At 37.4% G+C, this 21,693-nt stretch overlaps 1 protein-coding gene across 1 annotated transcript; it reads right to left on the bottom strand.

Moving 5' to 3' along the window:
• Window positions 1–1,995: 1,995 nt before the first annotated feature.
• Window positions 1,996–18,039, bottom strand: LOC131803628 (uncharacterized). The gene is made up of 10 exons (XM_059125056.1): window positions 18,023–18,039; window positions 17,685–17,950; window positions 17,240–17,619; window positions 10,982–12,192; window positions 5,685–7,154; window positions 3,581–4,148; window positions 2,835–2,978; window positions 2,479–2,762; window positions 2,258–2,419; window positions 1,996–2,188 (listed from the first exon to the last, which is right to left on the bottom strand). Exons 1-10 carry the CDS (start codon window positions 18,037–18,039, stop codon window positions 2,041–2,043), a joined length of 4,650 nt encoding a protein of 1,549 aa, XP_058981039.1. The 3' UTR covers window positions 1,996–2,040.
• Window positions 18,040–21,693: the final 3,654 nt, after the last annotated feature.

Here is a 21,693-nt window from a genome sequence, read left to right as displayed (position 1 = left end):
GGCCCGAACCTTACCGAATTTTGCATGGGGATAAGATGAGGGTCAGAATAGAAGCCTACTCTTTTTGGAGATGATCGCCATATATTTAGGAGTTGAAATGGACCAAAAAAATGCAACATTGTCAGCAGGTCGTAATTATCGCCCGATCCTCGCGCACATTTGAATGGGGGTTACCGCACATTGCAAGAGCCAAGCAGTTTTGGATGGCCATCCAAAAATATTCAATGTGTGAAATAGTTTGCCAACTTTTGTAGACAAAATACGAAAATCTCCATTCCAGTGACTCTATGGAGAATTCACAAATACAGGAAAGACGCACTTCTGACTATTTCGTTAACGCTGATTTCGTGGAAGAATATAGTCAAATGTCAAAAAAATCAAAAGCCAATAATAAATGTTAATCTTTTGCCACTTCTGAGAGACTATAGGTCTTTGGGAAATATTGGTTCCAGATCTAGGAAGACCATTTAAGTGCAACATCTACCAATAAATTTGAAATGAGCAAATTAGTTTAAGTTGCTATTATTCGAAAATTAGAGAACGAAACCTGATGGTTTTCTTTTATTATTTGTCACAATATCTTGTGCAATTCTTTCGAGTATCTCGCCTCTATGAACTGTATCGTTTATTATAGTGTTGTAGGGTATTCAACGGTCGGCCCGCTCGACTGTAGCCTTTGCTTACTTGTTTTCAATAGAATTGTCTGAAAGTCCGCCCAAGAAGAGAATTGTCCCCATATAACGGTATCCCGCTATATTCGGTATTTTGATGATTTTAGCGAAAATTTTGACCTATGAAGGAAATTTGTCTATGCAATTCCTCGTCTTCATATAGCCCACACATAACGGTACCTCCCTTTAGTCGGTATTTTGGTGATGTTAGCAACATTATTCACTGGAATTGTTTCAAATTTCGTATTTGAAGTTGGAAATTGGGACTAAAGCCAAAAAGAAACAAGTAAAAAAGCAGTAAGTTCGGCCGGGCCGAACTTTGAATAGCCTCCACCATTTGTAACGAATTAGAAAATTTTCAAAAAAAAAAATAAAATCCATTAATTTTTTTTAAATCTTTACAATATCTAATATTGGAAGGTGCCGATATATGGGGGTATATATGGTATTGTGGACCTATTAAGACAAATCTATGTCTGGGTGTAAAGTACTCACAAGGAACTCCTTGTGTGGATTTTCAGATAATTCCATTGGAAAAAGTGGCTATAATCATCAAACTACTGAATATCGGGGGTACCGTTATATAGGGGATATACGATATTGCGCACCTATATAGATAATTCCCTTTCAGGGGTTAAAGTGCTCACAAAGAACTCCTTGTGTGGATTTTCAGACAATACGATTTGAAAATGTGGCTAAAATCATCAAAATACCGAATATCGAGGGTACCGTTATATGGGGTCTATACGATATCGTGGACCTATATAGATAATTCTCTGCCGAGGTATAAAGTACCCACAAGGAACTCCTTGTGTGAATTTTCAGACAATTCCGTTGAAAAATATGGGTAAAATCATCAAAATACCGAATATCGGGGGGTACAGTTGTATGGGGGATATACGATATCGTGGACCGATATAGCCCATCTTCGAACTTGACCTGCATGCATGCAAAAGAGAGATCTGTGCAAAATTTTCCTATCTTAATTCGTTTACACTGTAGCGTGATTACAACTGACGGACAGACGGACGGACAGGGCTAAAATCTAGAATTTTACGCTGATCAAGAATATATATACTTTGTTGGGTTTAAAATGATTATTTCGATGAGTTGCAAATGGAATGACGAACTTAATATACCCTCCTACTATGTATGGTGGAGGGTATAAAAAAAATAAAATAGTTATGCAGGCCAACGTCTTCGTATAGCCCCCATATAACGGTTTTCTTTTCAGCGGTATTTTTCGACGGATTTTTTGAAATTATTCAAGGTCGTTCAAAATGGTGGTACGGCCCAGCCGAACTTAGTTATCGTTATTATCGTTATTATATTATTATATTAGTATTTTGTGTATAAAACATGTAAAAGTCTACTTCATGCAATGGTCCGGATTTGGCCCCAATGTGGGATAAGTACGTAAACGCTGCAATTCCAAAATGGTCTTAAGCTCCATGATATGAGCATAATCTCGGCGCACGGTATCAATGAGTTGACTACGCTTCTTCAGTTTCTCCATTCTATTAATAAGAAAGAAAAATGTAAGGTAAAATGTAGGTAATTAATTCAAAACCCAAAAGTAACCTTACTTTTCATTTTGTTCCCTCCGCCGCTTATCCTCAATGAGATAGTCCCGATTAGAGTTGGAGAAAGCCACTGCAACTTTGACATCGTCTATTTGACGATTCAGGGATTTGTTTGACCTTTTCATTTCGTCGATTTGTTGACGCACGGTGGCTATTTGGGAGTTCCTGGAATTCATTTCTTAATTATGAACTAATTTTTCATTTTTAAAGAGAGAACTACTTACAGTCTCTCCAACTGCCGTCGGTAGGAAATTTGCTTATCTTCGATCGCCTTTTCAATGAGCCCAACTGTGTTGAGCATTTTCTGTTTCTCGGCCTTGATCTTTTCCCAATTTCTCAAAATATTCAGAAACTCTATGGAAACTTTGCATTTCTCGATGACATACAGCATAAATTTCAAATATTCTATATTCGCACTGACCACTTTGTGCTCCCATTCTTTGTAGATTACTTGACGCCTGAAGAAGGCCACACGATGCATGGCTTTCAGCTTCATGTGACCAGCTTTCTGCAAATATTTTTTGAAATTTGTTGTGATCAATAGATTGATATCTGAAGGGTTATCGTTTGAGCGACTTACCAAAATCAGAGCATTGATATCATTTATATCATCCACATGCATGAGAATACAATTTTGTAATTTCTCCATGGAACCCATAATATTGAGCTCTACTTGACCCATGGTTAAGCGTAACTCCAATGTTTGATTTTGAACAGATTTTAACTAAAATGTGGAGGGGAAAATAATGGAAAATAAAAGAATGCAAATATAAAGAAGTTGAAAATACAAAGAAAGTTACGAAGTAGGACCTAAATAACCTAGTACTAGCAGGAGCTGTAGATCCAGTGATTGTGACAAATCTCTTAGAGGCGTGAGAGCCATAGAATCTGAAGCAGAAGCTAAAAGGGATATGTAGCCCAAAACTAAAATTGAATTTCAGGCTGTTTCTTTACCAACTAAAGTCGACTTCGAACCCGATACGGTTCCGATTTTCTGAAATCCTTAGTAAGGAGTTGCTTAGCAATATGGTAGTGAACCAGAGGATTGCGAAGCTCACTTCAAAAAGAGGCTTTCTGAATTACAGAGACGCACGCTCAGGAAGACCGGAAAGGCAACGAGCACTAAAGTTGGTCGTTCCGAAAAAAGTTTACCAGGAAGTGGGGAAGAGGAAGAGCAGAATGATGCGAAGCTTTGAAAGAGAAAGAACTTCCCGTCTGGAAATGCTGCGGGTAAACTGAGTCAAGAACCGTGCAAACGAAACTTTTCTAAGCATCCTTTCAGAGGCTAGTCCGAACGTGGTCAACCAATTAATTCTCAATACTCACATATTCATCCTGGGCCTCCTGCAGTTGGCGCAGGGCATCTGCTTTGGTATTTTTCAAATTCTGTAATTCTTTAGTAAAATAGGTCGTTCCAGACATTGAATCGGCCAATTGCAAGTTGACTGCCTTAATTCTCAGTTCAATTTCGACTTTTTGACGACGCATTTTTGTCAATTGATCCCAGTATCGGGACTCCAATGCATTTGGCATATTGGCGACTTCGTCGAGAGTTGTCAGTGTATCCAAATAATCGATGACATCTTTTGGCAATGGAAATGGATATTTAGGCAAAGCTTTGGTGTTGACTCGTGCCGAAAGCTCTTTACATATGAGAGTGGAGTGCAGAATTTTCGGTGGCATTTTAGGGCGCTTCTTGAAAATTTTGTTCATTTCAGGGCCCATGTGCTGCGGAATCATGTTAAGGTATTGGGTTTTAAATTGCCGCTCTATGACTCGATCACGCTGCATCAGAGTTTCTGCCTTGGCACGAAGTTCTTCGACTGATTTGCTCCAGAATTCCGAGAGTTTGGTGTAGCGCAGCACGTATTCGCTGATTTTGTCGATATTGGCTCTGCAAAAATATTTTCCGGTTAACTATATATTAGTTTAAAAACAGGCCAACGAAAGCTTGAACTTGTTACGATATCGGAAATCGAAAGGTTTGAGCTAGCCTTTCATGGAAATCCTTGAGCTAACTCAAGCTTTCCCTATATGGGGAAATCTGTGAGCTAGCTCAAGCTTTCCCTATATGGGGGAAATCTGTGAGCTAGCTCAAGCTTTCCCTATATGGGGGAAATCTGTGAGCTAGCTCAAGCTTTCCCTATATGGGGGAAATCTGTGAGCTAGCTCAAGCTTTCCCTATATGGGGGAAATCTGTGAGCTAGCTCAAGCTTTCCCTATATGGGGGAAATCTGTGAGTTAGCTCAAGCTTTCCCTATATGGGGGAAATCTGTGGGCTAGCTCAAGCTTTTCCTATATGGGGAAATCTGAGAGCTAGCTCAAGCTTTCCCTATATGGGGGAAATCTGTGAGCTAGCTCAAGCTTTCCCTATATGGGGGAAATCTGTGAGCTAGCTCAAGCTTTCCCTATATGGAGGAAATCTGTGAGCTAGCTCAAGCTTTCCCTATATGGGGGAAATCTGTGAGCTAGCTCAAGCTTTCCCTATATGGGGAAATCTGTGAGCTAGCTCAAGCTTTCCCTATATGGGGGAAATCTGTGAGCTAGCTCAAGCTTTCCCTATATGGGGGAAATCTGTGAGCTAGCTCAAGCTTTCCCTATATGGGGGAAATCTGTGAGCTAGCTCAAGCTTTCCCTATATGGGGGAAATCTGTGAGCTAGGTCAAGCTTTCCCTATATGGGGGAAATCTGTGAGCTAGGTCAAGCTTTCCCTATATGGGGGAAATCTGTGAGCTAGGTCAAGCTTTCCCTATATGGGGGAAATCTGTGAGCTAGGTCAAGCTTTCCCTATATGGGGGAAATCTGTGAGCTAGGTCAAGCTTTCCCTATATGGGGGAAATCTGTGAGCTAGGTCAAGCTTTCCCTATATGGGGGAAATCTGTGAGCTAGCTCAAGCTTTCCCTATATGGGGGAAATCTGTGAGCTAGCTCAAGCTTTCCCTATATGGGGGAAATCTGTGAGCTAGCTCAAGCTTTCCCTATATGGGGGAAATCTGTGAGCTAGCTCAAGCTTTCCCTATATGGGGGAAATCTGTGAGCTAGCTCAAGCTTTCCCTATATGGGGGAAATCTGTGAGCTAGCTCAAGCTTTCCCTATATGGGGGAAATCTGTGAGCTAGCTCAAGCTTTCCCTATATGGGGGAAATCTGTGAGCTAGCTCAAGCTTTCCCTATATGGGGGAAATCTGTGAGCTAGCTCAAGCTTTCCCTATATGGGGGAAATCTGTGAGCTAGCTCAAGCTTTCCCTATATGGGGGAAATCTGTGAGCTAGCTCAAGCTTTCCCTATGTTGGGAAATCTGTGAGCTAGCTCAAGCTTTTCCTATCTGGGGAAATCTGTGAGCTAGATCAGGCTTTCCTATAATTTAGATTTTAAAATTTTTTTCTCACCTTAACATTGATATCCTCTTCAGCCATTGCAGCTTCTTAAATACATAGTTTTGATATTCAAATTCCGCAAACGCACATGTTTAATGGCAAAATCATATTTCAATTTCAAAATCATCATTTGGGTGACGTGTTCATTCAATTTCAAAATATAATTCGATTTCATGTCATTGACCTTGGTATCATTGTCGGTGAGAATTTTCAAATATTTTTTCCGATCTTCTGTGAGTATTCGTACTTTCTCTTCATACTCTCTCAGAGCCTTTTGGTCTTCCAGTGTATACTCGGTGACTTCCTTCTTTAGCATAAATTCCGGAATTGGAATTTCCTTTTTGATTTCTTCCTCCCACAGCTTTTCCAGAACACCATCCATCATGATGACCAAGGAACGAACCCAGAAATCCACAGACCACAGTAGGAGACGACCATGTTTGACGGATGTGATTTCTGCTTTCTTTTTACGTCGATTGATGGCTTTGATTTCCGAATCATCCACCTCCATGATGCGTTGAATAAACTCATCATTGCTCCACTCAGGCACTGAAAGTTCAGGTGGTTGGAAGGTGTCCATTTTGAGAAGGCCCAGCATGCAATTCATATTGTCGTAGATTTTATTTAGGGTGGCATTTGTGCTCAATATTGCCTCCATGAGTTCGAATTTTATTTTTCGTATCTCCTCAAATCTTTTATTGAATTCCTCCTTTAGGCGATCCGTTAGCAGGATTCGTATTTTGGCATCGTGGCTATACATTTGATTGGCTGTGACATTGTCTATGTCCTGCAGGGCCAATTCATCCGAAATTATGTGGTCATATGCTGAACCCTGTATGCAAAGATATTTCCGTTTCTTTGCCACCTTGGCCACTGACCTACCAATACTTTCATTATCACCCGAAGCTTCCAATTGTTCCAGCATCTCCTCTTCTTCATCATCATTTTCCCCATCCATATTTTCAAGACCATAAAAACGATACAAATCGTAAAGTCTGGCAAACTGGTCATTACTTCTCCGCATGCCATAATTTTCAAATGAAAAATTTGAAAAAATTGCCCTAACTTTAAAGGTGATACTATTCGAATTGCTTGTAATCAAATTGCGTATCCAATCACGTATACGAGACTGATCCTCTATGGCTTCTTCGAGAGACTTCTTTTCAACTTCACAGAGCTTTTGGGCCTCGCCCAACAACATTTCCAGCCATGAGTGATGTAAACAGAATTTCTTGTAAATGCCATGAGTTTTACCTGTCACCGATATATCATAATCGATTAGTTCGGAAACTTCCTTCGCAAATTCTTTGATTTGCTCCAACAGCATATCTCTGGCATGAATTTCTTCTGGTGTATGTTCGACCACGACATCAGAGCGAATTGATTCAATCACCATTGTCTGAACTTGTTGGGGTTCCAGAGTAAGAACGTCGTTGTTGAGGTAGGTATTTTCCGAAATTGAAACAGCTGAGGAATTAACTTTCATCACCTTGATGCCACCAGCGGAATAGAGGTACACCAGATATCTTAAAATGGAAAGAGAATGTGATTGAAATGTAATTTTTATGCATTTAAGGGAAAACAAGTAAAAACGCTATAAGTTTGGAACGAATTGGGCAATTTTCAAAAAAATAAAATCCATTAAAAATTCTGTTCAAATCTTAAAATTACCGAATATAGCCATTATATTAGGGTCTATACTACGACATTGACATGCATAGGCAACTTTTGTCATAAGCCATTACATAATTAAAATGCGAAACTTAAAACAAAATCGGTGAATAATGTAGCTAAAATCATCAAAATACCGAATGTAGAGAGGTACCATTGTATGGGGCCTATATCAAAATGTGGACATGCACAGACAAGTTTCCGTCATAGGCTGTAGTATCCATTACGAACTTACCAAATTTGAAATAATTCCGGGGAATCTTCAAATACCAAATTCAAACTTCAAATACCAAATTTGAAACTATTCCGATGAATATTGTCGCAAATATCAACAAAATATCGAATATCGGGAGGAACCGTTATATGGGGGCTATACCAAAACGTGGACCTACATGGACCATTTTCAATACTAAAAGACCTGCAGACATAATATGCATTTGAGTAATATTTTATCAATCTACTTCAATTCGTTCGGAAGCTAGAGTGATTTCCACAGACATCGCTAAATCGACATAGAATTTTATGCTGATCAAGAATATATATACTTTGTGGGGTCTAAAATGTGTATTTCGAGGTGTTACAAACGGAATGAAAAACTAAATATAAGGGTGAGATAAAAAAAAAAACTGTAACACAATCAAACGCCATAAGTCTTACATGTTTTTAAATTTTATCGAATGAAACCAAAAAATGTCGGATTTAGCATCAAATTTTAAAATAAGTTTAGATTTGTTCGAATTGGTCACCTTTAGCAGGAATTATGGCCAACGAAACCGCCATACGCTGCCCAAATGTTGATCTGCGGTATTTTGGCCCATTTCCGGCGAAGCGCTTACTCGAGGTTATCGACACTTTGATATTTTTTAGTGCCAACCTTGCTTTCCAAAATACTCCAGACACAGTAGTTCAACGGATTGGTATCCGGAGATTTTGGTGGCCACTGTGCGCTGGAAATGAAGCGAGGAACCTCATTTTGTAACCATTCTTGGGTGTCGCGTGCTGAGTGCGATGGTGCTTAGTCCTGTTGGAATGTCCAAGGATTGCGGCTAAAATGTTTGCGTGCCCACCCTCCAGAATATTTTCTCTATAATATTCGTCATTTATTCTGATGCCACGGTCGATTAATACTAGCGGAGAGCGACCATCGGCTGTTATGGCGGCCCACACCATCACCATGTCAGGCGCTTCAGTTCTGGTGGCCAACCGAAGGTGCATATTTTCAGCTGACCTCTTTGGCAAGAAAACAAGATCATTTTGTTGGCTTACAAACTGCTGGACAACGAATGTTTTCTCATCAGAGGAAACCAAATTCGGCAGTTCACCACTTTCGGCCAAGCGAAGCAACTCCTCAGCTCTTTTGAGTCTATTTTCTTTCAGCTGCGGTGTAAGTTTTTGCACTTTTTGGATTTTCAATGCCTTTACTCCGAGCTCGTTTTGCAATATTTGCCGAATGGATCATTGCGATATGTTCAGGTCACGAACCATTTTTCAGCCACTGCGACGCGGGTTTCGATCTAGTCGCTTCTTTACTTTTCGAGCCATTGACGTGGGGCTACGCTACTAGTATCACGGTAATGAGCGAAGGTACGAGACACAAAAGATTTATTTACATTTAAATGCTGGAGTGCTCTAACGATAACCACTTGTGGTTTTCCAGCGAAATATAAAGAAATCACACTATCACGCTTGAATTCCATCACGAATAACTTTTTTTCTGGAAAATTGTTACCAAAATGCTTTCGTACGCTTGTAAACAATATAATGAGCTGTCACTGGAATAATTTTAACAGCTGTCGGATGAGTGGGTTTCTCTTTTTGTAGAAATTCCGTTATATTCACCATTTTTGAATTTTTCACACCAGAAGCTTTTTCTAGGCCTAATTTAACAAATTTTGCACTTTAACAACACATTTAGAAATTTTGGTACCTCATAAGAACCGAAAAAGTAAGGCTGCAAATACATAAAAAGCTTGAAGTCATGGCTAGGCATATTAATGCCAAATTATAATGAAAAACGAAGGCAGGCTTTTAGTGCGGCTCTGTAATTCCTTTGTGAAATGTCACAAAATAGGCCGTGCCATGACTTCAAGCTTCTTATGTACTTAGCCCTTAAGACTCTTGATATCGAATTGTTCAGAGCATTTTACTTCCATTAGACCAAACTGGATACCAAGTTTCAGATTTTTATACCCTCCACCTTGGGTATATTAACTTTGTCATTCATTGTCATAAATCATGTCATAAATTAAGGATGTTACCTTAATTATTCGTCCCCCATAAAGTATATATATTCATAATCAGCATAACATTCTAAATCGATTTAACGATGTCCGTCCGTCTGTCCGACTGTCTGTCTGTTGAAATCACGATACAGCCCACATTATTTGACGTAGAGCAATTTGTATTGTGACTAGGATGGTTGGTATTGAAAATAAGATATATCGATCCACGTTCTGGTATAATCCCCAATAACGGTGCTTCCCGATGTTCGGTAATTCGATGATTTTGCCATATTTTTTCACGGATTTGTCTAGAAATTGGTATTTGTTGGTCATAATGGGTTCCAGCTCCGATGGCGAAACATTGCATGTGTGGGTCCATGATTTCGTATAGACCCCATATAACAGTACCTCCCGATATTCGGCATTTTGATGGTTTTTGCCACATTTTTTTCACTGATTTGTTTAAAATTTGGTATTTGTAGGACATAATGGCTCTTAGTTCGTGTGGCGAAACATTGTATGTATAGGTGCACGTTTTGATATAGTCCCCATATAACGGTACCTCCCAATATTCGGTATTTTGATGATTTTTAACACATTTTTTTTCAAGAATTTCTCTGAAATTTGGTAGTTGTAGATTACAATGGGTCCCAGTTCGTGTGGCGAGTCATTGTAATTATAGGTCCACGTTTTGGTATAGCCCCCATATATAACGGTACCTCCCGATATTCGGTAATTTGATTATTTCTGCCACATTTTTTCACGGATTTGTCTGAAAATTGGTTTTTGTTAGGTCATAATGGGTTCTAGCTCCTTTGGCGAAACATTGCATGTGTAGGTCCACGATTTGGTATAGCCCCCATATAACGGAACCTCCCGATATTCGGCATTTTAATTGTTTTTGCCACATTTCTTCTAATTTTTCCTTTACCCTAAGGTGGAGGGTATTAAAAGTTTTACCCAGCCGCACTTAATGTTTTTTTACTTGTTGAAATTAACAGTTCAATATTTAGTACTTTTTAGTACCGCTTTTCAAAATCTCCACTTTACGCCTTGCAATATTAGCGACTTTTTGAGATTAAGGGCTTCGTAGGGTAATAATAAATTTTCCATAAATCTGCATTTTACATCAAACAGACCCTTATGCTTTCACGTGGAATCAAAATGTATCATACAAATGAAATGTTTAACTTTTTTAATAGACGACTATTTCGCAAGATATTCAAATTTCTAAAGGTTCCGGTGTATCTCTATATAATTTTTTCCGTTGAAGATGATATGAAAATGTCGAAGAGATAGTCTTAACACCGTTTATAATTATTTCTTTTCAAAAACCAAATTCTTGAAATTTAATTTCTGAGACGTATTACACATCAAATATAACATTTTTGCTTGGCAGACGAGACTATTGTAATTGTATTTTAAAATTTTAATTATTTTCGTACTTTATTTCAACTTACTTGGCATTCAAGGACTCCATGACTTTCTTCACCACTCTTGGGCGATATTTGATCTGCAGCATTTGCCCAATGGCATAGGGTTTCGTAGATTTTTTATGCGAACGAAAATGAATGTACGTACCATCCATGCCCCAGGTCAAGAGATTTCTTGAACCCGATATGCCATTGATATCACACAAATGATTAGTTTGCACTGAGGCCAACAAAAGCAATTCATTTGTTTTGGGTTTAAAATTTAAAATGTCAACAATTCCGGATTCCAAACGGACACCAAAAAATTCCACAATATCCTTCATAGGCACCATTGAATCGGTTATATCACGATATGCATGTGGCAGCTCATAGTCATGTCGTTTTATTTCTCTTTTCTTCAAATTCCACGAGAAAGTCCACAATTCGCGGGCATGGGGTAATTTAAGGTCATCATCTCGATTTATGAAAATAAAGCATCGTTGGTCTTCGCCCAAAAAGAATTTACAAACATTTATTGCTTCTGGAATTTTTACAAGCGGAGCCACTTCGAAAAATTTATTTTCCAGGAAATCAGCTTTAACCAAATAAAATTCATAGTAAATGTTGTGATATAAAGCCAGATCATCCACAGATTGTATTCCCGCTACATCATAACCATTCTCCGTTTCTATGACTCCCACCTCTTGGGGTTCCTGGACATTGGCATAATTGATAAAATGCAATTTTCCCATAGTGGTACCCACTATCACATACGGCCCCACATTGTGATCCGCCATTGTATTGGCATTTGGGATTTCCAATTCGGAGAAAATATTTATTTTTCCCATATCGAGAGCTCTCAAAGTACTGCCATGGGTCAGCTGTAGAAGGCATTCCTCTTTAACGGCTTTTAAAATTACAAAATCGAAAGCATTTTGATTAAAAGTGTAAAAATCCTGCAACACAGGTTGATCGGTGGAGGTATCAATTTGATAAAGATTTCCCACATGCGCTGAGACAAATATCTCACCATTTGTATTGGAAATCATTTTGAAAATACCCTCGTTCAATGGATCGGTAATAAGCCATTCTGTCGTCCACACATTAATTTTCTTCTTTATATGGTAAACGGCGTTGCTGCTGTAGATCAGTAGACCTTGTCTATGACTGCAGAGCTGATATGGTTTGGGTCCTGGAGTTGTTTCATCGCCAGGTTCTATGCACCATTGAGGTTTCAGGAAAAATTGGGCAATTTGTACCTGAGGAACAAAAATTTAATTCTTAAATTAATCAAAGTTTCAAGAAAGTTTTGTTTGATATCAAAATTAACAAGTGGCTGCGGGGAAATAAACCAATATACATTTTACCTCTCAGTCTTCTAAGAGAATTGACTTTTAAATAACAAATTTGAAACAATAGGGTATAATAGGCAAAAACAGATTATCGCCAGTACGGTCTTGCTCAATATTTTGTTCATCATTGATATGCAGTAAAATGCTTTGTCTTCAATTCACTTGTCGACCCTACATTCCTGTTGCTATGATTTCCTCATTGATGAATATTTTTATACCCTCAGCCATATGGATAGAAAGGGTATATATCATTTGATATTGCCAAAACATGCTTCATCGAAATAACGGTTTTAGATCCTAGGTCTCTTTGAACCAAATCCTGGCTGGTGCGTACGATAACTCTCGAAGGAAGTATCCGATTTCGTCCAAACTTGGTACTTGGTAAACTTGGTTCGGAAATGGGCAATATTGGTCCACTTTCAAAAAAAAAAAAAAAAAAAAAAAATGTATTTTACTGCACAGAAAGAGAAATGATACTCCGAATTCGCTTCAAATTTGCAATTCCTAATATTTACATCAGTGTTAGGTCAGGATCGAAAATTGCCAATATAGGCCTACTCTATGAAGAACCTCCCCCACAAATCGTCAAAATTCGGAATAATTATAACTCCTATAAAAAATTCGGAATAATTATAACTCCAAATTACCCATATTAAAATAATATTATTAACCCAAGATCTACTGTGAAGATGGTGTATATCGGATCACGCCTCCACAAAGGGTCAACATTGTGAATATTCATGAATCACACGCGAACTTAACGTAAAATTCACAATTTGTTCTATTTTACAGAAACGTCTTTTCATACTAAATTTTTAGACTTTCAAGGTTTCAAAAATTATTCAATTTTTATACCCTCCACCTTGGAAAGGAGGGTATATTAACTTTGTCATTTCGTTAGACCCCATAAGTCCGTCGTAGACCCCATAAAGTATATATCTTCACAATCAGCATAAAATTTTAAGTCGATTTAACGATGTCCGTCTGTCTGTCTGTTGAAATCACGATACAGCCCACATTATTTGACGTAGAGCGCCAAAATTTAGCAGAGCAATTTGTATTGTGTCTAGGATGGTTGGTATTGAAAATGAGATATATCGGTCCACGTTCTGGTATATTCCCTATATAACGGTACCTCCGGATATTCGGTATTTTGATGGTTTTTGCCACATTTTTTCACTGATTTGTCTAAAAATTGGTACTTGTGGGTCATAATGGGTCCTAGTTCGTGTGGCGAAACATTGTATGTATAGGTCCACGTTTATCCACGTATAGATCCCAGATAATGGTACCTCGCAATATTCGGTAATTTGATTATTTTTGCCACATTTTTTCACGGATTTGTCTGAAAATTGGTTTTTCTAGGTCATAATGGGTTCTAGCTCCTTTGGCGAAACATTGCACGTGTAGGTCCACGATTTGGTATAGCCCCCATATAACGGCACCTCCCGATATTCGGCATTTTAATGGTTTTTGCCACATTTCTTCTAATGTTTCCTTTACCCTAAGGTGGAGGGTATTAAAAGTTTGGTCCGGCCGAACTTAATGTTTTTTTACTTGTTTACTTTATATCAAATAGCCTTCAAAATCTTTTGTTTTAAAGTTTGCCGAGGAGGATATCACTAAAACCATATCAGGATCGAAAACTATTTCAACCCAAGAAAACAACAGTGACCTCAATATTAAATTTCAAAATGTTAACTCTATCCCTTCACCCAATACTAAATTTAATGATATTTAGTACGCATATCCAAAACAATCTACAACTCTCAATCTTAGACTCCAATAGTGATTCAAAAATAATACCACTTAATGGTTTCGTACAATTTTAGCACTCATTGCAAAGCCGTTATATATCTTATTCCAGCAGTTCGATATTTCAATACAGTTATCGTAAAGTAAAATGTAACGGTATAAGCTCAGTCTCTTCACCTAATATCAAGTGTAGAAAGTACTAAGAACTACTAAAGTGCGCATTTTGAAACCCCTCCTAAATCTCAACCTCAGATACCAACAGTTATTTCAGCTAATATCATATTTCATATTTCAGCTAATATCAAAATTTGTACTACTTTGTATTTTTCGTACATATATAGCACACATTTTCCAAACCACCTCCATATCTCAATTCCAGATACCAACAGAGACCTAAATATCAAATTTAAGGATTCCGGTTCTATTCCTTCACCCAATACCAAGTTTAGTACCATTTCGTATTTTTCTTACAAATAATGGACGCATTTACAAACTACCGCCAAATCTCAAACACAGATACCAATATGTAATCTACATAACTAATTTCAGACCTTAATCTCCATCCCTTTACCCGACAAGAAACACTTCAACACTTTTCGTACAATTTGTACACATTTCACCTTCACATAAACAGCGACCCTAATACCAAATTTCAGATTTCAAGCACAATCTGTTCACTCAATATTATATTGTATCAAATATTGTACCGTTTAGTACACTTAAGTATGAATTTCTAAAAGTTCCTACTTACCCTAATCTGATACTCCAACAGTAATTTTATTTTAAATTTCATGACTACAGCCCAATCGGTTCACACAAACCCAAAGTTCGAATTTCCAAAACTTCCTACATACCCTAATCCTACACTGCAAATTTTCATGCCTCAATCATACAATCCCATACATGTTATTTCCAATTTTAGAATTCCAGCTCTATCGGTTCACCACAACTCCAATTTGTACATATTTCCTAACAACCTGCATTATACAATCCAATAGAAATTTTATTTCGGGATTCCAGCCCTATCGGTTCACCCAAATCTTAATTGTTCCAAGTTTAGTACTATTTAGTACACATAAGTACGAATTTCCAAAGCTTCGTATATACCACAATCCTATAATCCAACAGCAATCTTTTTTCCTATTTTAAGGATACCAGGTCTCTTGGTTCGCCCAAACCAAATTGTAGGTAATCTATTACCAATTATTACACTCAAGTACAAATTTTCATAACTACCTACATGGTAAAGTCCAATATAATCCAACCCTATCGGTTCACCCAAGATATACATTGTACCAAATTTAGTACCATTTAGTACACATAAGTACAAATTTCCAAAACTATCATATTCCTGCGTCGTAGAATGCAATAGTAATTATACCATACACCACAAAATGGTCAGGATATTATGTCCTTGTGCAATTGTTTGTAACAGGCAAAAGGAAACGAGATAGACCCATAGTTCCTTTTGATGATCTGCATAGAATCACTTTCTGAGTTGATTTAGGCATCTCCGTCCATCCGTCTGTCCATGTATTTTTGTGAACAAAGTATAGTTCGCATTTATTACCCGATCCAGATGAAATTTTGCACAAATCATTTGTCGAACCCTATTGAAATTGGAGATAATCGGTAAAAATTTAGATATAACTCCCACATATATCTTCGTCCGATTTGCCTTTTATTGTGCACCAAACGTGTAATATCAGTCCGCATAGTATAAAATACATACGACCAAATTAGGCCTGAGAATAAGTATGGCAATTTTCAGATATAGCTATAGCTCCAATATATATTGTTCATCCGATTTCATATTTTAGTCTTCCGCTGCCGTAATATGCACTCTGTAACACCAATATTTGGGGAAATACATCAAATACAGCTCAGAAATACCTTTGCTAAATTTTATCGAGATCGGTTCCGATTTGTATATATCTCCCATATATAACTTCGTCCGATTTACATTTTATTGTGCACCAAACGTCTAATATTTGTCCAAATGAGATGAAAGTAGGCACTTACGACCGAATTGAGTCTAGAAGCTAGTATGTCAAATTTGGTTCAGATCGGTTCAGATATAGCTATAGCTCTCATATATATTGTTCATCCGATTTATTATATTTCTTACCAACAGCCGTAATATGCACTCCGTAACAACGATATTCAGGGAAATATATGAAATACAGCTCAGAAATCAAGTTCGGTTCAGATTTGGATATAGCTCCTGGATATATATATCAAATGTGCAATAGAAGTCCGAAGTCTTTTGAACTCTAAATTAAAATTATAACCATAGCGTGTATGATTGAATTCTCCCATAAAAACTTTTAATATGTAAGCGGAGCTTTACTAAATTAGCAAAGTATTGTAGGGTATCATAAAGTTGGCACGCCCGACTTTACGACTTTCTTTACTGGTTCTATTTCTAAATTTCAACTCTACCGGTTCAACCAAAATTTATATTGTATTTTTCGTGCACATTTAGTACTTCTCGTGCACCTAAGTCAAAATTTCGAAAACTTCCTCCATATCCCAATCCTTTACTCCGTCAGTAATGTTTTTTCAATTTTTGGGATTCAAATTGTACTAAATTTAGTACTTTTCGTACACACTTCCAACTCGTTCAAGTACGAATTTATAAAAAAACCCAGCCTTATCTGACCCCTTCGTACCAAGAGTGACCCTCACCCAAAATTTTAAACTTCTAGCTTCGGTCGTTTCGTCTGAGCGCTGATGAATCGTTAAGCGAGTCAGTACGAATTTCTAAAAAACCCAGCCTTATCTGACCCCTCGGGCCAAGAGTGACCCTCACCCAAAACTTCAAAATTCTAGCTTCGGCCGTTTCGTCTGGGCGCTGATGAATCATTAAGTGAGTCAGTCAGTCAATTACTTTACTCTTTTATTAATATAGATTTATAACCTGAATACGTCAATATTATATTTGGGTTACGAAGACTTATTTAAGGATTTATTCGTGACATGGTTGGGAAGGGCTCGGGAATTTACATTTTCTCCTGTTGACCAATTTCGAGCCATGAACACAAATACAATAGTATAAGTATTTCTATGACAGCACGTGAATTTTTTGTAAGGCCCACTCAGAAATCGCGGACAATTTGCTGTTCCCATTCGGTCAGTTCCAAATTTTATAATACGTTCTATATTTTCAATGGATTCGGTCTCCCGAATTCATACTCACCATTGAGACTGCACCAAAATTATCGACAATATATAAATTATTATCCTCTGCAAAGCACATCGATAGAGAATTACTCAAAGCATATTCGTTTGTCAAGGTAATGTGGGAGATTTCATGTAAATTTACATCGGTAGCCGAGTGACACGTTTCCCAAATCATTAATTGATGATTCCATTCGGAATATTGAACAATTTGTGGTATGTGATGGCCAGAGCATAACAGCGAGTAGGACAACGATTCTTTCATTGTTGTCACTTGACACAGCAATTGACCGGTACGAAAATTCCAAATACAAATCGTGTAGTGGGGATAACCCGATAGGGCCACGAGCAAATCGTATTCAGTGAAACGTAAATCGACAAATGTTACGATGTCGTTAGCTGAAAAACAAATAATGATTTAGGGAGTATTTGCAATGGTAATTTTCAAACACACACACACTTACTGGTGAATACAGCATATTTGGTAAACTGGGGATACTGCACAATGTGAATGGAAGGGCGTAGTACTACCTCTGAAAAGGCTACAAGGGCAAAACGATTATGCCCCGTCATCGTTGATATGCTTAGGCCCTGGCTTGGACTTTCTGCCTTGTAGTAGCTTATTTTCTTTGTATTCAAATCGCTGAAACATAAAATGTTATCGCACAACAGGCAGACTGCTTCAGTGCCAACATTGACCAGACTTTTGGGAATGCCAAAAGAGGTCCATCTGCATTTCGCAAGGAGATATTGAGATCAGTCATTAACCAATTATAAACATTTAAGAAAAAAAAATACTTACGAGACAGTTAGCGCCATTTAATTGTGCTATTTCTTGTAAATATTCCTTGTGTGAATAATTCCAAGTTTTCATTGAAAATATTTATTTTTATGCATTGTTTGTTATTTTTTCGATTTGCTGTGATTGCCATGGTAAAAATACGAACTGTAAACATTGAATACAGTATGCAGCAAAACAAATAAGTACGCTTCTTCAAAAATAACAAGTAGTCAAGCAAAACAAGTAAAGAAAGGCCAAAAGACGGACGGGCCGACTTTAGGATACCCCACACCATTTTGCATATTTAGTAGAGCTATATGCAGGGTGAGATGAAAAAACTGCAACCAACTTCAGACTCCTGTCATTTCTAAGCCACTCGTCCGACAGCTGTTAAAATTATTCCAGTGACAGACCATTATATTGTTTACAAGCGTACAAAAGAATTTTGGTGAGAATTTTCCAGAAAAAAAGTTATTCGTGATGGAATTCAAGCGTGATATTGTGATTTCTTTATATTTGGCTGGAAAACAACAAGTGAATATCGCTAGAGCAATCTAATCCAAGTGTGAATAAGTCTTTTGTGTCTCGTACCATCGCTCGTTACCGTGATACTGGTAGAGGAGCCCGACGTCAAGAAAGTGGACGGAAGAAAACAGCAACATCAGCAGATATGGTTCGAAAAGTAATGAAGTGGCTTGATCGAAACCCGCATCGCAGTGGTGCAATATTTTATTCGGCAAATATTGAAAAATGAGCTCGGGCTAAAGCCATTGCAATTCCAAAAATTGGTGAACTGCCGAATTTGATTTTCTCCGATGAGAAAACATTCGTTGACCAGCAGTTTGTAAAAAAACAAAATGATCGTGTTTACTTGCGAAAGAGGTCAGCTGAAAATGTGCACCTTCGTTTGGCCACCAGAACTCAAGCGCCGGCCATGGGGATGGTGTGGGTCGCCATAACAGCTGATGGTCGCTCTCCGCTCGAATCAATCGACCGTGGCATCAGAATAAATGCCGAATATTGTTGCGAAAATATTCTGGAGGGTGTATTAAAGCCTTGGGCACCCAAACATTTTGGCCGCAGACCTTGGACATTCCAACAGGAACCACCAGCACACCATCGCACTCAGCATGCGCCACCCAAGAATGGTTACAAAATGAGGTTCCTCGCTTCATTTCATACCGCAGAGCAACATTCGGCCGCATGAAGGCCATAATTCGTGCCAAAGTTGACCATTTCAATCAAATCTAAACTTATTTAAAAATTTGATGCTATTTTCGACATTTTTTCTGTCATTCAATAAAATTAAAAAAATGTTAAAACTATGGCATTTGACTTTGTTGCAGTTTTTTATCTCACCCTGTACATAAGAAATAAACGTTTTTATGAGGAATTTATGAGAATATACCAAATAATACCAAATATGATCGTTTTTGAATGGGTAGCAGCTATAATTTTAATCCGAAAGCAACTAATGTATGGGAGAAGTATTCTCCTCTTAATTTCTACTGAATATGACGAAGACATTTGTGTCTGAACTGGTATTCATCAAAATCTATTCAATTTTTACTGATATTACGCCTTATAGGCAGAAAAAACTTGATATCAGATGAAGATATTTATGGGAGCTATATCCAAAACTGAACCGATATCTATAGAATTTTTTATGCTGTATTTGTTAGCCAGATATCGCCAAAAATTCAAAAAACCAAAAATCGTTGTTGTGTAGATCATTTTATGGATGTGAGGGACAAACATAACAAATCGGATGAAACATTTATATGGGACCTATAGCCATATCTTAACCGATTTTTGATACAGTTTCTTCCAAGCTGTATTCGTTCGCCGTGCCAAAATCCATTAATTGGGGTTATATTAAGCATTTGGTGTACAATAAATTTGAAATGGAGTAAATATTTATCTATGGGAGCTATATCCAAATCTGAAGTGATCACGATAAATTTTGGCAAAGGTATTTCTGATCTCTATCTGATGTAATTCACCGAATTGTTGTTACGGAGTACATACTTCAGCTGTGGAGGAAAAAATAACAAATCGGATGAATAATATATATGGGAGCTATGGCTATTTCTGAACCGATTTTCACCAAATTTAACATAGTGGAACAATATATATGGAAGCTATAGCTATATTTGAACCGATATCCACCAAATTCAACATACATATTTCTAGGCTCAATTTATCGTACGTGGCAAATTCAATCCAATTTGGCTAATATCACACATTTGCAGCACAGTAAAAAAGAAAATCGGGCGAAAATTCGTTCGCCAAATTAATCATCAATCATGAGGATAACATTTGAATCGGATAAAAAGTACGACCTGAACCTTGTTTACAAAAATACATAAACATACGGAAGGAGGGACATTTATAAATAGACTCAAAGTATGAGTAGTATTATGCAGATCATCAACAGGAACTATGGGTTTATCTCACTTACTTCCCTATGTTACAAACAAATCCACAAATACATAATACCCTGACCACCTTCTGGTGTAGGGTATAAAAAGAGACGTGAAATAATTGACTGATTGAGAATCAACGCCCTGACAAAACAGCTGGCATTTTGCACGAGAGTCAGTATTCGTGTATAGGTGTGTAATAAGGCTAGGTTTTAGGAAATTCGTACGAAAAGTACTAAGATGTACTAAAAATTGAATACTTTTTATTGGATTAAGGGAGCTAGAATTCTGAAATTTGGAATAAGAGTGACTGATGGAGTGCAAGATTTTTGAAATTAGAACTTTCATGTTACGAAAAGTTCTAAATTGGTACAAAACTTCGAACATATGTGAACGGATGGAGCTAAAAATGTAAGTTTGATAAATGGTACTAAATCCGGCACAGTTTAGCTTAGGCTGAACAGATGAAGCAGAAATGTTTAAGTTTTGTATTGTGGACCCTGTTGGTGGTAGGTTTGTGATAAAGATGTGGTTTTGGAAATGTACACAACAAGTGAAAGAAAAGTGCTAAATAGTACTATATCTGGTACAATTTCGTATTGGGTGCACAGATAGTGCTTGAAAAGTGAAATTTGGTATTAGGTCGTTTTTCATGTGGAGCCTGAATATATGGATGTGGTTTCGGAAAACTGTACTATAATTCAATGAATGGCACTGTATTTGGTATAGAGTGCAGGGATAGAGATAAATTGATGAAATTTGATATTTAGTTAACTAATAGTAAGTGTATTTATAATTTGGTGGTGGTTTGGAAATGTGGCCTATATTTGTAAGAAAAGTGCGAATGGCACTAAATTTTGGAATTGGCTATTTAATTTTGTATGTAATTTGCTGACAAAGTATTGGGTACTTGCTAGTTTGAAATCTTTTAGTTGAACAATATTGTGAGGGCTATACGAAAATGTGGATTTCTGAAGGCAATTATCTGACAGCGGAGGTAGACAAGAAATACCAACTTTGAAATTATTTCAAATACCAAATATTGGGAGGTACCATGGTACAATGAAGAGAAGGTAGGTCAACTTTGAAAAAATTGCAAGTATAGAGGTCTACCTGTTTGGCTTGTAATGTCAGAAATAGTATCAAAACAAAAACAAAATCAAACAACTTGTTGCATTTATTTTGAACAAATAATTGAAAACCGCGAAAACTGAATGAAAGGTCAACACTTCTTTTCAAAACCATGTTCTATATATCTCTAAAGGATTA

The sequence above is a fragment of the Musca domestica genome, unplaced genomic scaffold (genome assembly GCF_030504385.1).
Source record: "Musca domestica strain aabys unplaced genomic scaffold, Musca_domestica.polishedcontigs.V.1.1 31, whole genome shotgun sequence".
Lineage (NCBI taxonomy): Eukaryota > Metazoa > Arthropoda > Insecta > Diptera > Muscidae > Musca > Musca domestica.
The sequence above is the reverse complement of the archived record's forward strand: the minus strand, read 5'-3'. Positions and strand labels throughout refer to the sequence as shown.

Coding starts and splice junctions, on each gene's coding strand:
- LOC131803628 (XM_059125056.1), bottom strand. Junction 12,193..17,239: donor ATTTTGGTGCAGTCTCAATG/GTGAGTATGAAT, acceptor TTTGTTCCTCAG/GTACAAATTGCCCAATTTTT. Junction 2,420..2,478: donor CGACGGCAGTTGGAGAGACT/GTAAGTAGTTCT, acceptor AATGAATTCCAG/GAACTCCCAAATAGCCACCG.